This window comes from Dasypus novemcinctus, chromosome 30, assembly GCF_030445035.2.
Source record: "Dasypus novemcinctus isolate mDasNov1 chromosome 30, mDasNov1.1.hap2, whole genome shotgun sequence".
NCBI lineage: Eukaryota > Metazoa > Chordata > Mammalia > Cingulata > Dasypodidae > Dasypus > Dasypus novemcinctus.
The window spans coordinates 43,003,352-43,018,465 of NC_080702.1; the positions used below are offsets into that span (position 1 = coordinate 43,003,352).

General features: G+C 40.3%; 1 protein-coding gene across 1 annotated transcript in view; it reads right to left on the minus strand.

The window, feature by feature from the left end:
- LOC101414237 (olfactory receptor 7A10-like) overlaps positions 1-14,807 on the minus strand; it is a 75,418-nt gene extending 60,611 nt beyond the window's left edge. Inside the window, exon 1 of the mRNA XM_058290426.2 lies at positions 13,911-14,807. Coding sequence (XP_058146409.2) covers positions 13,911-14,807 — 897 coding nt within the window. The remainder of the gene's footprint in view (positions 1-13,910) is intronic.
- Positions 14,808-15,114: the final 307 nt, after the last annotated feature.

Here is a 15,114-nt window from a genome sequence, read left to right on the forward strand (position 1 = left end):
GCACTGCTGCATGACCAGCTCCACACAGGTCAGGGAGGCCCGGGGTTTGAACCGCGGACCTCCCATATGGTAGACGGACGCCCTAACCACTGGGCCAAAGTCCATTTCCCCTTACATCACTCATTTTGACCTATGAGTTTTATCTGTCATATTTTATTTTCTCCAATCTTTTGATACTTTTAGTTAATTTTCCTGATATAATCTCCATTCCTAGACTCCCTTACAATCCTCTCTCTCCTGTCTTTTCTTTTCAGACTGAAGCACACCTGTTAGTATTTAAGCAAGGCTGAGATCTTTGATATAAATTCTCTCAGTTTCTGTTTATCTGTGAATATTCTAAATTCGACCTAATTTTTTAAAAGGCAGTCTTGCCAGATATAAGATTCTTGGCTGGATGTTTTTCTCTTGCAGTATATTTAATATATCATACCACTCCTTTCTTGCCTCCATGGTTTCTGATGAGAAATTGGCACTTAATCTTGTGTATTCCTTATATGATATGCATTGCTTTTCTTTTGCTAATCTCAGAATTCTTTCTTTGTCTTTGGCATTTGACATTTTTATTACTATGTGTCTCAGAATTGATCTATTTGGATTTATTTTGATGGGAGTACACCCTGCTTCTTGGACATAGATATCTGTGTCATTCTATAGTATAGTAAAATTTTATATCATTATTTCTTCAAATATTCCTTTACCTCTTTTTCTTTCTCTTCTTCTTCTGGGACTCCCATGTCATGCATATTTGCACATTCTTAGAATATTTAGTTTCCTGAGACTCTCTTGATTTTTTCCATTACTTTCTTCATCTTTTCTTTTGTACATTTGCTTTCAGAGTCCATGTCTTCAAACTCACATCCTTTCCCTCTGCTTCCTCAAACCTGCTGTTACATGCCTCCAGTGTATTTTTATTTTCATTTCTTGTGGCTTTCATTCTCATAAGAGGTGCTGTTTTTCTATGTATGCATTCAAATTCTTCATACTCATCCAGTGTCTTTAATGACCTTAATCTCTTCAGCCATCACATTGAATTTATTAAGGATATTTGTTTGAACATCTATCATTAGTTGCCTCAACTCCTTTATATCATCTGGAGGCTTATCTTGTTCCTTTATCTGGGTCATATCTTCTTGTTTCTTGGTATAGATCATAATTTTTTGTTGTTCTTGAAATATGGCTTACTAGAAGTATTTATTCTGGTTGCAAGTTCTCTCATTAGTTTAGTGCTTTCTTGCCCTTTCTCCCTTGCTGGTTGTATAGTATGAGTCAAGGATTTAGTTGGTCCTGTAGGTGTTGTAAACTGTGGAGGGTGAAGCTGCTGCACACATTGCCCCAGGTTGTGATGAAGCTTCTCCCACTTTTCTCCATTGCCAGGGATAGGGACAGAGATATCCTCTGTAGTTGCATGGAGAGACTTATTTTACTAGTTAATCAAAGGGATGCTGATGCAAAGTACCAGAACTCTGTTGGTTTTTATAAAGGGTATTTATTTGTGGTAGAACTTATAGTTACAAGGCCCTAAAGAGTCCAGGTTGCCATAAGAGGTATCTTCTCACACATAATCTGTTACCATGTGTAGATGCAAGATGGCAGGTGATGTTCTCCTTCCTCTTAAGGCTCCATCATTCAAGCTTCTTCCAATCTCATCTGTAGGCCAGCATATGGCTTCTCTCCCTGGGGGTCATTTCTTTATGGGCTCAGCTACTCTGTTCTCTCTACAAGGCTGGGTATAGACTAACAAGCTCATCTCTCTTCCAGGGTCTGTGTCTATTGAACATTCTCTCTTCCTGGGTATCTGCTTCTGTGTGAGAATCTGTTTTATCACCTCAAGATGGCTGGGACTCAATGCTGAGTCACTCTCTAACGACATGGTTGATTCAAAGCCCTAATCTTAACATAATTTCATCAGGTATATCAGCTGAATCTAATACAATCAAAGGTTTTTCATGCCTGGACCATACCCAGGAGACTTGACTCTCTGGACTGCCCATATGCCAGCTGGGCCCTGAACCTCAGCAAAGTGGCAACTCCTACTCTCTGGTTCATTGGACTTACCCAGGTCAGCTAACAGAAAGGTGAAGATAGTCAATCACCACACCAGGGAATCAAGAGTGCCTACAACTGTAAGCAGAGGAATTGCATCCATCCTCCATGTGGAATCTAAGACTCTCTTGATCTAGAGGTGGAGGGGACATCACCATCCCAGGGTCCACAGAATGGAGGAATAAAATATGGACTAGAGTGGACTTAATGATATTCTACTATAAAACTATTGTGATGAATAATAGAAGAAATTTTGGCATCAAGGAGGAGAAAATGGCCACAGTAGTTGCTGAGGGCAGGGAGAGGGTAGAAGAGATGTGATGTGGGGGAATTTTTGGGATTTTGAGTTGTCCTTAATGATATTGCAAGGTCAGATGCTGGAACTTATATATCCTGCCATAACCCACTGAATGTACTGGGAGAGAGTGCGAACTTCATGGTAAACTATTATCTGTGTAGTGCAGCTGTGCCCCAAAATGTGTTCACCGAGTGCATGAATGCGCCGCAATGATAAGGGAGGTTGTTGGTGTGGGAGGAGTGGGGTGGGGGGGTGAGGGGTATAGAGGAACCTCTTATATTTTTTAGTGTGACTTTTTTTGTGAAGTATATATCTTCAAAAAATATAATTTATGTAAATGATGTGGTGGGGAGTGGGAGTGGGTTATTCAGGAAAATCTTATGTTTCTTGCTTTTTTATGTTTTTTAATGTACATTCCTTGAGATCTATTAACTTTAATTTTTAAAAACTTTTTAAAAAGGTTTATCATGCCAGAGGAACAGATCACAAAACAAATATAATCAATATTTCTTTTCAGAATTTATAAATAATATCACACTACTACACTAATGAAGCTTCACACCCTCCCTCCCCTGCCTGAGGTGAGGATAGAACTGCAAATGTGGGCAGCAATATAATCCATGAAGGTCCAAAATGACAGTTTTCCAGATACCCTGACATGGCACTAGACCTCCCTCCCTGACATGTGGGAGAAGGACCCTCCAGACTGCCTAACAGTCTAATCCTTGTGGACCAAATGCACCTGTAGTTGCCCTGAGAGCCTGAGGGAGTGCTATCCTTTCTGCCCCTTAGGAATTTGGAATCACCCATGTCCAACAGTTCAGTGTCTGTAGGCTGAAAATGCCTGCTACTGCCCAGAAAGTCTGAGGATGCATCAGTCCCTCCTTTATTATTAAGGCATGTAGTGGATCCACAGGCATACAATAGTCCATTCTCTTCAGGTCAAAAGTGCCTACTATTGCTTGGAAAAGCTGAGGAAATACCAGAACCCTCCTACCTTTTTGGGGGCTCAGGATGGATCCACAGGAACTTGTCAAGACAGGCTGAGCAGACCAAAAGTGCTTGCCATTGTCCAGAAAGCCTGGAAAAAACAGCTCTCTTCCTGTTACATGAGGGTGGGAATGGAGCTAAAGGTGTCCATCTATTTAGTCTCTGTGAGCTAAAAGCCCCTGCAGTTACCCAGGCAAGCTTAGGAAACACAGATCTGCTCTTATCCTATTGCAATTGGGGATGGAGTACAGGTGACAGAGTATCCAAACCATGCAGGCAGAAAGCATCTGTAGTTTACCATATGGGCTGAAGAAACACCAGACCCCTTCTATACTGTGGGGTTGGACAATGGAGATGCAACTGAAGGCACTCACCTAAACACTTTGTGTTGGCTGAAAACCTCGGCAGTTACCTGGAGAGGCTGAGGAAACACAGCTCTCCTCTTATCCTCTTTGGGTGTGGGGATGGAGCCCTAGTTGTCTCACTATTCAGTCTGTGCCAGCTGACTGCACCTGCAGTTACCTAGAGAGGCTGGGACAGGTCCAGCCAGCTTCCTTCCTACCAGAGGTGAGGTTGGAGCCTAGGCTAGAGCTGCATACTGATCTGGGTGGAAAAAAGCTGATTCCTACCATCGCTGTGATTTTAAATCAGCCTGCTTCCCCTCATGCTGGGGGCAGAATTAAAATGGTAGCTACCAACATATTTCTGACTTGGTCAGGGTGTCTTTAATTGTTCTTAGGAATATATTTTAGCCAGCTGAATTTACTAATCAGTAGCTGAAATTGGTGTCCAGCAATCTCTTTCTCCCCCAGTTTTGGGTCATGGAGCTTCCAACTCCCGCTAAGGAATATCTCCCAAGGTGGTTGGAACCACCAGTGTAGGATGGGCACCAGCATCCATGATGTGGACTGCTCTACTCATGAATCTTCTCTGTAATTGGGCAATTTCCTTCTTTCATTCTTTCAAGGATACTGCAGGATGCTCTTCTGTTCTCCTGGGGCCCCTAAGCAAGTGCTTTAGAAATCTCTAGGTAATTACTAACTACCCTTATGATGAGCTGACCCTTGGAACTCCTTACTCTGCCACCATTTTACTCCTCTTCAAGCACCATTTATTTTTATTTTTGTGTGCGTGTGTGTTTGACTTCTTTTATTTAACATAATTTTCAAAGTTCATTAATATGTACCACATATCAGTACATCACTCCTTTTTATGACAGAATAATATGTTGTTTGCATACATGACAATTTATTTCTCCATTCATCCATTGATGGACATTTGAGTAGTTTCTACTTTTTAGCTATTGTCAATAGTTCTTCTATGAATATTCTTATTGCTTGAATACCTGGTTTTGATTATTTTGGGTATTTACCTAGCAGTGGAAATTCTGGGTCATATAGTAATGACATTTTTTTAACTATTTGAAGAACCATCAGACTGTTTTGTACTGTGGCTATGCTATTTCACCTTTCCCATCAGAAAATGCACTAGGATTCTAATTTTTCCATATCTTTGTCGATACTTATTATTATTTTTTGTTATAGCCAACCTCGTGGGTGTGTTATCTTATAGTTTTGATTTGCATTTCCCTAATGACTAATGATGTTAATTAAGCATCTTTTCATGTGATTGTTGGCCATCTGTATATCATTCTTAGAGAAATGTCTACATGAGTCCTTCGGTCACTTACAAAATTGGGTTATTTATATTACTGATGTTAAGTTTTAAAAGTTCTCTTTTTTATTCATTTTTTAAAAATATTACATTAAAAAAATATGAGGTCCCCATTCACCCCCCACAGCCCCCACCCCACCATTCCCCCCAGCAACACTCTCCCCCATCATCATGACACATCCATTGCATTTGGTGAGTACATCTCTGGGCATCGCTGCACCTCATGGTCAATGGTGCACATTATAGCCCATACTCTCCCACGTTCCATCCAGTGGGCCAAGCACCATTTATTTTAAATCCTTCCTTTAATCATGGCTTTTGATGTAACTTTTGTAATTTAATTCCTTTTATTTTAGAGGAATTACTTTTTTTATTCTGCTGCATTGATATAACTATCAGACTTAAACCATTTTCTCAATGTTTTGATCAGCATGGCTGTATTATTTTAATAATAAGTGGGCAAATAGTTGCTATTTATTCCTCTTTTTAAAAATTATCATGGCAAAATATTTTTTTATGGGAAACATAGCTAGGTTGCTTATACCTGGGTGGTTTGTGAATAGCTGAACATTGATTTTGGGGGGAATGGCAAGATAATTAGCTTAATTATCAATCTCACAGACATACCAAGAATCCAGGGGTTACCATGTACCTGATTTACTATTGCTGATGGTATAAATTACCATAAACTTAGTGGCTAACACAACATAAACTTGTGACCTTTCAGTCTTTTAGTTCAAATTTCCAAAAAGAGCCTCATCTTGCAAAATAAACCCCCAGAGTATTGGCATGACTGTGTTTTTCTGAATGCTCCAAGAAAGTATCTATTTTTCCTTCATTTTCCAGCTTCTTAGGGGCTGCCCACATTCCTTGACTCGTTACTTTCTTCAATCTTCAAATCCCAAAGGGATCTTCTAGTCTTCTCACATGGTTCCACTCTGATACTCACTTTTCTGCTTCCTCTTTGATTGTTTGTCTCACCCTAATAATCCAGAATAATCTCCCTATTTAATGGACAGCTGATATGTTAGTGCCATGTGCAAACTTAACTCCTCTATGTTATGTAAAATAACATATTCATGGACTCCAGTGATTATTATGTGGGCATCGTTGGAAGCACATTATTCCATGTACAACTCCATATGCCACATATTACGCCACTGAAATGTATTAAGCAGTCTAATATACAAGTTATTAGGAAAACATGTATGTTCCTCATTTTAAAAACAGAAAAAAGACAGTATCACAAGGCAGTAAATAAGCCATACAAATAAATATTACATTGTATGATTCTATTTATATAAAGTTCAGAAACACAAATATAACTCTGGTGTTAATATTCTGAAAATTGGTTTGTCCTAATGGTAGAAGGAATAGCAGTAATAGGAGATAGAGATTCTCCCTGGCTGGCCATGCTCTGATTTTTAGTCTTGATTCTGGTTACACTGACTAAATACTTTTTTAAAATTCATTGAGATTATGATATGACACTTTTCCATATAGATGCTACAATTCACAAAAGGGGTTTTTCAGAAAGACCCATCCAGCACTTCTCTTTGTACTACATCTCTAGTTCTGCTCCTAGCCTTTCTAACTGGGATGTGAATTAAGTCTGTAGATGCAGCAGCTAATCTGTGACCATGAGGATGAAAAACACATGTTGAGTAAACTAAAAGAAGTCACAATTTTTAACAATGTCATTGAGCTAAAATAAAAGCCCTGGATTCCCTAATGTTAGACCTGTGATGTGTGAATAAATACCCAAAAATTTTAGCATCTTTTTTACAAATTTTCTGTTACTTGCAGTTGAATGTCAACACTAACTGGATACAATAGATATACTGTAGTCATACATTTGCGACTTTTGTACATGTCCCACTAATAAAAGAGCTGCATGGGCATAAAAATGGATTCAGTTCATGTTATTTTGTAATAATCATACCAGTGATATTGCACTTAAACTTGTGATAACTACTGCACAATGTCATGACAAAGTAGTAGGTATTCAAAGGAGTATCACAAAAGTAAGCAAATATCCAAACCCTACCATATTGGAGCAGAAACTGAACTGAGGTATGTTTATAGACATATATGAAGACTATTAGTATGGGAAAGCTTCTTCATCTGCAAAGCAATATATAAATGGGGACAATAAGGAATCCAAGCTGTGACATGGGTCCAGTTCCACCAAGATCATCATCTCTATAATGATTAATACCATGTATGTGATGATTAATGAGGTGTGGTCATTCAGCCTAAGACTATTATATTTGTTCAAAAGTTATGGCAGGAAGCAGATTTGACTCAATGGATAGAGCATCTGTCTACCACATGGGAGGTCCAGGGTTCAAACCCAGGGCCTCCTGACCCACGTGAAGAGCTCGCCTATGTGCAGTGCTGATGCACACAAGGAGTGCCGTGCCACACAAGGGTGCCCCCTGCATAGTGGAGCCCCATGCACAAGGAGTGCACCCCAAGGAGTGCACCCCAAGGCCACTCAGCATGAAAAAAGTGCAGCCAGCCCAGGAGTCATGCCACATACATGAAGAACTGACACAGCAAGATGACACAACAAAAAGAGACACAGATTCATGGTGCTACTGACAAGAATATAAGTGGGCACAGAAGAACACACAGTGAATGGACACAGAGAGCAGACAACTGGGGGGAAGGGCAGGGAAGGGGAGAAAAATAAGTAAATAAATAAATAAATAAATAAGGTGTGGCAGTACTACCAGGACAAATTCCCCTCCATTAGCTTATGAATGTGGTGGAAACAAAGCCCACCACCTTCTGATGTATCACCATCCCAAGTGTGGTACATGAATCAGCAGCATCAGCCTCACCTGGGACCTCAACCAAAATGCAGACTTTAGGGCCTTGTTCCACATCTGCTGAATTGAAGTCTGTATTTTACAAGATTGATGGGTAACTTATTTGCACTTGAGCTTAAAAGTCAGTGGTGTAGTGGACCCAGGCGTAAATAAGGCCAGAACTGATCAGAGGAAAAGGAGTATAGAATCAAGAAGGGGGAAATGGAAAGGAGAAATGAGTTTATATGTCTACGAGTCTCTAAAAAAGAGTCTGGAGGCTGTCAGAAGGATTGCCCTTATGCACAACTGAGCAGAGTCTGAGAGACAGATAAAGCAGATACAACCCCCAGGTATTGGTTCCTTTGAGGGCTAAAGAGACCCATGGGAGTTATGGTCATGGCCGATGGGGTTAACTACCAGGTCAGATGGCCCCTCTTTGGAACTGGTGTTTATGTGTGATGAATCTGGACTCAGATGGGATCTCTTCATAAGACTTTCATGCTAATGTGCTGGAGTTGCAGTTAGTGTCGGGGTTTAAGATATATTTAGGGGATTTGAATCTCTGGACTGACAATGTGATAGCCAGGTCCTGAGCCTCAACAGACTCCAGCACCTACAATCTGATTTATTGGACTCACCACACTCAGCTAAGATGGAGTTGAAGAAGGAAAACCACCACACCATGGAGCCTAGAGTGATTACAACTGAAAGTGGGAGGATTGCATCCAGGATCCATGTGGAATCTGAGCCTCCTCTTGACATAGAGGTGCAATGGACACAACCAATCCAATGTCCACATAGAAAAGGTGGCATTGGATTGGGAAAAGTGGACATGGTGGCTGATGGATATGGGGAAAGGCAGGAAGAGATGAGAGGTGGAGGCGTCTTTGGGACATGGAGCTGCCCTGGATGGTGCTCCAGGGGCAATCACCAGACATTGTAAATCCTCACAGGGCCCACTGGATGGAATGGGGGAGAGTATGGGCCATGATGTGGACCATTGACCATGAGGTGCAGAGGTGCCCAAAGATGTACTTACCAAATGCAATGGATGTGTCATGATGATGGGAATGAGTGTTGCTGGGGGGGGGGGAGAGGTGGGGTGGGAGTGGTGGGGTTGAATGGGACCTCATATATATATATATTTTTTAATGTAATATTATTACAAAGTCAATAAAAAAAGAAGAGATTTTGAGAGTGAACAAAAATTTTTAGAAAATGCAATAATTGATAAACCTATAAAGCATCACAGAAATTGAACATGTGTCTCTGTTATTAAAATCTCATATGTGGAAAAGAAGTTGATTGATTAAATTATCCAAAAATGCTCCTTATAGGTAAATAATAGAAGAAGGATTGAGAAAAACTAGTCTAGACCTTGGTACAGAAAAGAGACTTCTGTGACACGCTAGTTCCAGAAAACAGTAAAGGCACAGAAAGGAACAGCCCATTACTAAAATCTTATGTCATTTAAGTCTCCAGCTCTTGTTGGAGTTTCTGTGTTCTCTACATTCTTTTCTCTCTCAACTCTTGTTCTGTACTTTGCTCATTCACAAACTCAATGCCTCAGACTCTGTCTTAGATTTCCAGGCTGCTATGACAAAGAGCATAGGTTGATTTGGTTCAAACAAAAACAGTTTGTTGGCTCATAGATTTATGGCCCAAAGTCTTAAATCAAGGCATAGGAGAGGCAATTTTTTGCCCAGCTTCAGTAGTTTTGCTCATAACAGTTCTCTATCATATGGGGGGTGTCATTGATTTCCTCCTTCTGTGTGTTCCTCTGAATTCTGGTTTCATAATGCCTTCACTAATATGAATAAAGGATCATGCTGAGTGTGTTGGGACATATCTAAATAAAATCTTAGATGATTCTACTGACAAGTGAGTCCACACCTTACCTGGCACTATTTATAAGTGGATGAAAGGAAAATGTCAAAGACAAAGAAGCTTTTTCATTTTTTCATTTTTTTCTCTATTATTTTTTTTAATTATTTATTATTATTTTTTAATTACATTATGAAAAATATGAGGTCCCATTCAACCCCACCGCCCCCGCCCCCCACTCCCCCCACAGCAACACTCTCTCCCATCATCATGACACATCCATTGCACCTGGTAAGTTCATCTCTGAGCATCACTGCACCCCATAGTCAATGGTCCACATCATAGCCCAGACTCTCTCACGTTCCATCCAGTGGGCCCTGGGGGGATCTATAATGTCCCGTAATTGTCCGTGAAGCACTATCCAGGACAACTCCACGTTCCAAAAAAGCCTCCACATCTCATCTCTTCCTCCCGTTCCTCACACCCAGCAGCCACCATGGCTACCGTTCCCACACCCATTCCACATTTTCTCTGTGGACTTTGGATTGGTTGTGTCCATTGCACACCTATGTCAAGTGAGAGCTTAGATTCCACATGGGTACTGGATGCACTCCTCCCGCTTCCAGTTGTAGACACTCTAGGCTACATGTTGTGGTGGTTGCCCTTCTTCAACTCCATGTTAGCTGAGTGGAGTAAGTCCAATAAATCAAAGTGTAGAAGCTGAAATCTGTTGAGTCTCTGGGCCTGGGTGTCATATTATCAGTCCAGAGATTCAAATCCCCTACATATATCTTAAACCCAGCACCAACTACAATTCCAATAAAGTAGCATGCAAGTCTTGTGAAAAGAGATCCCCTCTGAGTCCAATTCCATCACGCAGAAACACCAGCTCCAAAGAAGGGCTATCTGTCATGGCAGTGATCATTTTTTCATTTTTTGATACCCCAATTTATTTTCTCTTTATTTAATTTTTCTAAATTAGTATGTATTCTATATCTTACCTTTAACCCCATCCCTATATTCCATTTTACTATTAATGGAACTTGGTAATATAATAGACTTCAATTTTGAAGAAGTTTTGAAACACAGAGAGGTTCAACATTGGCAGGGAAGGAACACTGTTGTGGGGTATTATTGATGGGGGGGGCACGTGGTTGAGAGGGAGTTCTCCAAGTCATGTATACAGGGCACATAAAAATGTTTGGATATTTTCATAGTAGTTCCTGTTAAAAATGCCAACTGAGGGAGTGCAAAGTTCCTAGGCAGGGGAGCTCTGCCACAATCCCCAATGGAACAGCAAATATTCCCCAAGTGCAATGGCAAAGACCAATAGAGAAGAATAATCCAACAATGAGCTCTTTATATTAATGACTATGCTTATGAGCCTGTATGCCTGAAATATGAACTAAGCCTAGAGCTTCAGAGTGCCTAAGAGTTACCTCCTGAGAGCCTCCATGTTGCTCAAATGTGGCCACTCTCTAAGCCAAACTCAGCATGTAAGTGCATTACCTTCCCTCTCAGCATGGGACATGACTCCCAGGGATAAACCTCTCTGGCACTGAGGGATTGCTATCAAGCACCAGCTGATGATGTAACTACAGAAAGACCTTGAATAAAAGGGTCAACTCAGACCAGCAGAATATCTCAGCCTACATGTAATATCAGATGTTAAACACTGCTTTTTGACCTTGAATAAAAGGGGAAAACAGAAAGGACAAATGAGTTTATATGGCTATGAGTCTCAAAAAAAAAGAGTTGGGAAGTCATTGGAGGGGTCACTCTTCCAAATGCCTCAGCAGGGTACCAGAGACAGCCAAAGTAGATACAACCCTAGGTACTGGTTCTCCTGAGGGTACAGAGACCCACAGGTTATATGGTCATATCAGATGGCTCTGTAGTTCAGTGCCATGTCAGTTGGCACTACTTTGGATATTGTGTTCCTGAGAGTGATGGAGTATGACTCAGATGTGACCTTTCTACACATGTCTCTTCTGTCACTTTTACTGGACCTAGGGTTGGCATTGTTGTTGGTGTATACTCAGGAGACCTGAATCTCTGGACTGTCCATGTGATAGCCAGGCCCTGAGCCTTAGTAGACTGGCAACTCCTACCCTCTGGTTTATTGGACTTACCCTGGCCAGCTAACAGGAAGTGAGGAAGGTCAACCACCAACCCAGGGGGCCATGAGTGCCTACAACTACAAGCAGAATTGCATCCATCATCCATGTGGAATCTAAGCCCCCCTCATTATAGAGGTGGAGTGGACATAAACATCTGAGGATCCACAGGCTAGAGGAATAGAGTATGGATTAGAGTGAATTTACTGATACTTTACTATGGAACTATTGTGATTAGTAAAGGAAGAAATTGTAACATTGATGTAGAGAAAGTGGCCATAGTACCTGCTGAGTGTAGGGAGAGGGAAGAAGAGATATGATGTGGAGGCATTTTCAGGACTTGGAGTTGTCCTGGTTAGTACTGCAGGGACAGATGCTGGACATTGTATGTCCTGCCATGGCCCACTGGGTGCACTGGGGGAAACTATAAACTACAATGTAAATCATATCCATGTGGTGCAGCAGAGCTCAAAAATGTATTCACCAAATGCAGTGAATGTGCCACGATGATGAAAGAGGTTGTTGATATGGGAGGAGTAGGGTGAGGGAGGTTTCGGTTATATAGGGACCTCTTATATTTTTTGAATGTAATATTTTTTAAAAATAGAGGGAAAAAATTAAGTGGATTCCCACCTGCAGGAACAAGACTTATGTCTAAACACATGTCTTTTGAGGGAGTACATAATTTAGTCTCCCACAGTCAGCCCTTAGACCCCAAAAAAGATAAAAGATTTGTTCTTTCTTCGTGCAAAATATATTCACCCTATCACCGTATCCCAAAACTCTCAAAAAATACACTATTGTTGTGCTCTGTCCTGTGGGAACATTCCTTTTCTTTGGAGACTTCTGGAATCTAGGAAATAGATTCTCTGCTTCCTGTATAAAACAGTGATTTATGTTGCTTTAATACAACATTTCAATTCCAGATGGGAGAACTTGGAAGGAAAATGGGTACCCAGTGTCAGACACAAGTCTGAAATGCACCAGGGTAATCTCCACTAGATTTCAAGTTGTGTCATCTGTGGACTGATGCATAGCCTTCAGGGCTGCTGGAGTGGAACTCCACAATTTTTAGTGTTCTGAATCTTATAACCTGGTGGTTCTGTTTTGCTTGACAACTTGAGTCATACAGGTTCCCTCCTCATCAGCTAGGACCTCCAGTCACATTTATCTTTATTTTGCCACCAAGTGCCAGCATGCCCACTCTCTCCCATCACATGCACACATTCAGAGAAGACCTAAACCATGATTTTAGCAGGAACATTATTGGTGAGAAACCCCAAATGGAAACAGAACATATCTGCCACAACAGGAAAGTGGGATAAATAAAATTAACTGTATTAACACAAGGGGTCACCATGGACCAATGACCATGGTTTGTCTATAGCCATATCCAAAAATACAGAAAAAGGAAAATAAGTCTACTTAAAATAATATATAAATTATCATTTATTTATGTAAATGACACAAATAATCAAAATTAATCTGTAAGTTTGAGTTAGAAGATTGGCTTTCTAAAAATGGGAAGTCTAGAAAAAAGCAGATGTGGGTAATTCTAAGACTCTGGTTTTACATGAGTATTCATTTTGTAAAAATTCAGCAAGTGGAATATTTATAATACACTCTTCTATGTGAGTAACATTTTTGTTTAAATGTTATTTTTAATGCAAAATGAGAGGAAGGAGATAACACAAGATGATTTAGTAAATACATAGAATTTTCACTGACATACACTTTATGTCTAGGACAAAATGTGTAAAAATGGCAGATGGTTTTATTTAAGAAATGAAGAAAGTCACATATTTTGTTAAATAAATTATTTTGTTAAATAAATTAGTGTAAAACATGCAACCTAGTCCTACACTCCAAATGTATATATTCCACTTCATATAAACACCTGGAAGTTTTACTTCAGTGAGATGTTAATCTTCAAATACAATTATTTTCTACAGCAGTGAAACAATGTTTTAAAGTTTTTCTTCATCAGATTTAAGAAAATATCTGAATTTAGGTCAGTTCTGTTCCATGAAATGATGAAAGGATCACAATTTCTAGCACCGAGGCTATGATCTCTGTAACTCATAGGCACTTCCTATGCCACAGAAGAAATGACACTTTCATGTCTTCCCTCCTGAAGAATCTTTTCAGGGCCTTCATCATTTCTTTATTCCTCAGACTGTAGATGAAGGGGTTCAGCATGGGTGTGACCACAGTGTACATCACCGAGACTGTTGCACTTGAGTGTGGATTTGGTGATGCAGTGGAACTAAGGTACACACCTAGGCAGCTACAATAAAATAAGGAGACCACTGTGAGGTGAGACGCACAAGTAGAAAATGCTTTATACTTCCCATGACCTGATGAGATTCCTTGTACAGAGGAAAAAATCTTGGAATAAGAGTAAATGATACCAGTGAAAGGACCAACAGCCAACAACCCAGCTGCAAAATATAACACTATTTCATTGAGGAACTTATCAGAACAAGAAAGCTGGATCATCAGATCAAGGTCACAGAAAAAGTGGGGAATTTCTAAGTGTTTACCAAAGGACAGCCGCAAAAGCATTAAGCTTTGTAACAAAGAATGCAGGGCACTCATGGTCCAGGACCCAAGAACCAGCAGAACACAGAACTGGGGTTTCATGATGGCCAAGTAGTTTAAGGGGTGACAAATGGCCACAAAACGATCATAGGCCATCACAGCCAGAAGAAAGTCATCCAACCCTACAAAGAGCACAAAAAAATACATCTGAGTGAGACAGCCTGCATAGGTTATGACTCTGATCTGTGCCTGTATGTTTACCATCATCTTCGGCATTGTGGTGGTGGTTAAGCAGATGTCTATAAATGACAGGTTGGAGAGGAAGAAGTACATGGGTGTGTGAAGGTGGGAGTCTGTGATGGTGGCCAGGATGATAAGCAGGTTCCCAGAGACGGTGACCAGGTACATGGACAGGAACATTCCAAAGAAGAATGACTGCACTTCTGGTTCCTCTGAAAATCCCCAAAGGAGAAATTCTGAAAATCCTGTATTATTTCCTGGTCCCATGTGCTTGATGGTTCTAACAGAAAGAGAGAAATAACATGACTAATTTCAAACAAACAAGCATTGCTAATCTCTGTATAATTTCTATTTTAAAATCAGGACGTTAATTTCTGAATTTATTTATCAATCTAAACAGACAGTGCCATCTCTGATTTGGAATTGCTCCCCTGCTTTCAAAATAATGGCCAATCTGTCATAGACCTATAAAATTTTTATGCAAACTCATTCATTCATTTGTGGAAGGAATAGTCAGTCCAGCTCTTCTGCAGACACAGACTAAGCGATGGGGAAAATGCATGAAAAGCTAAAG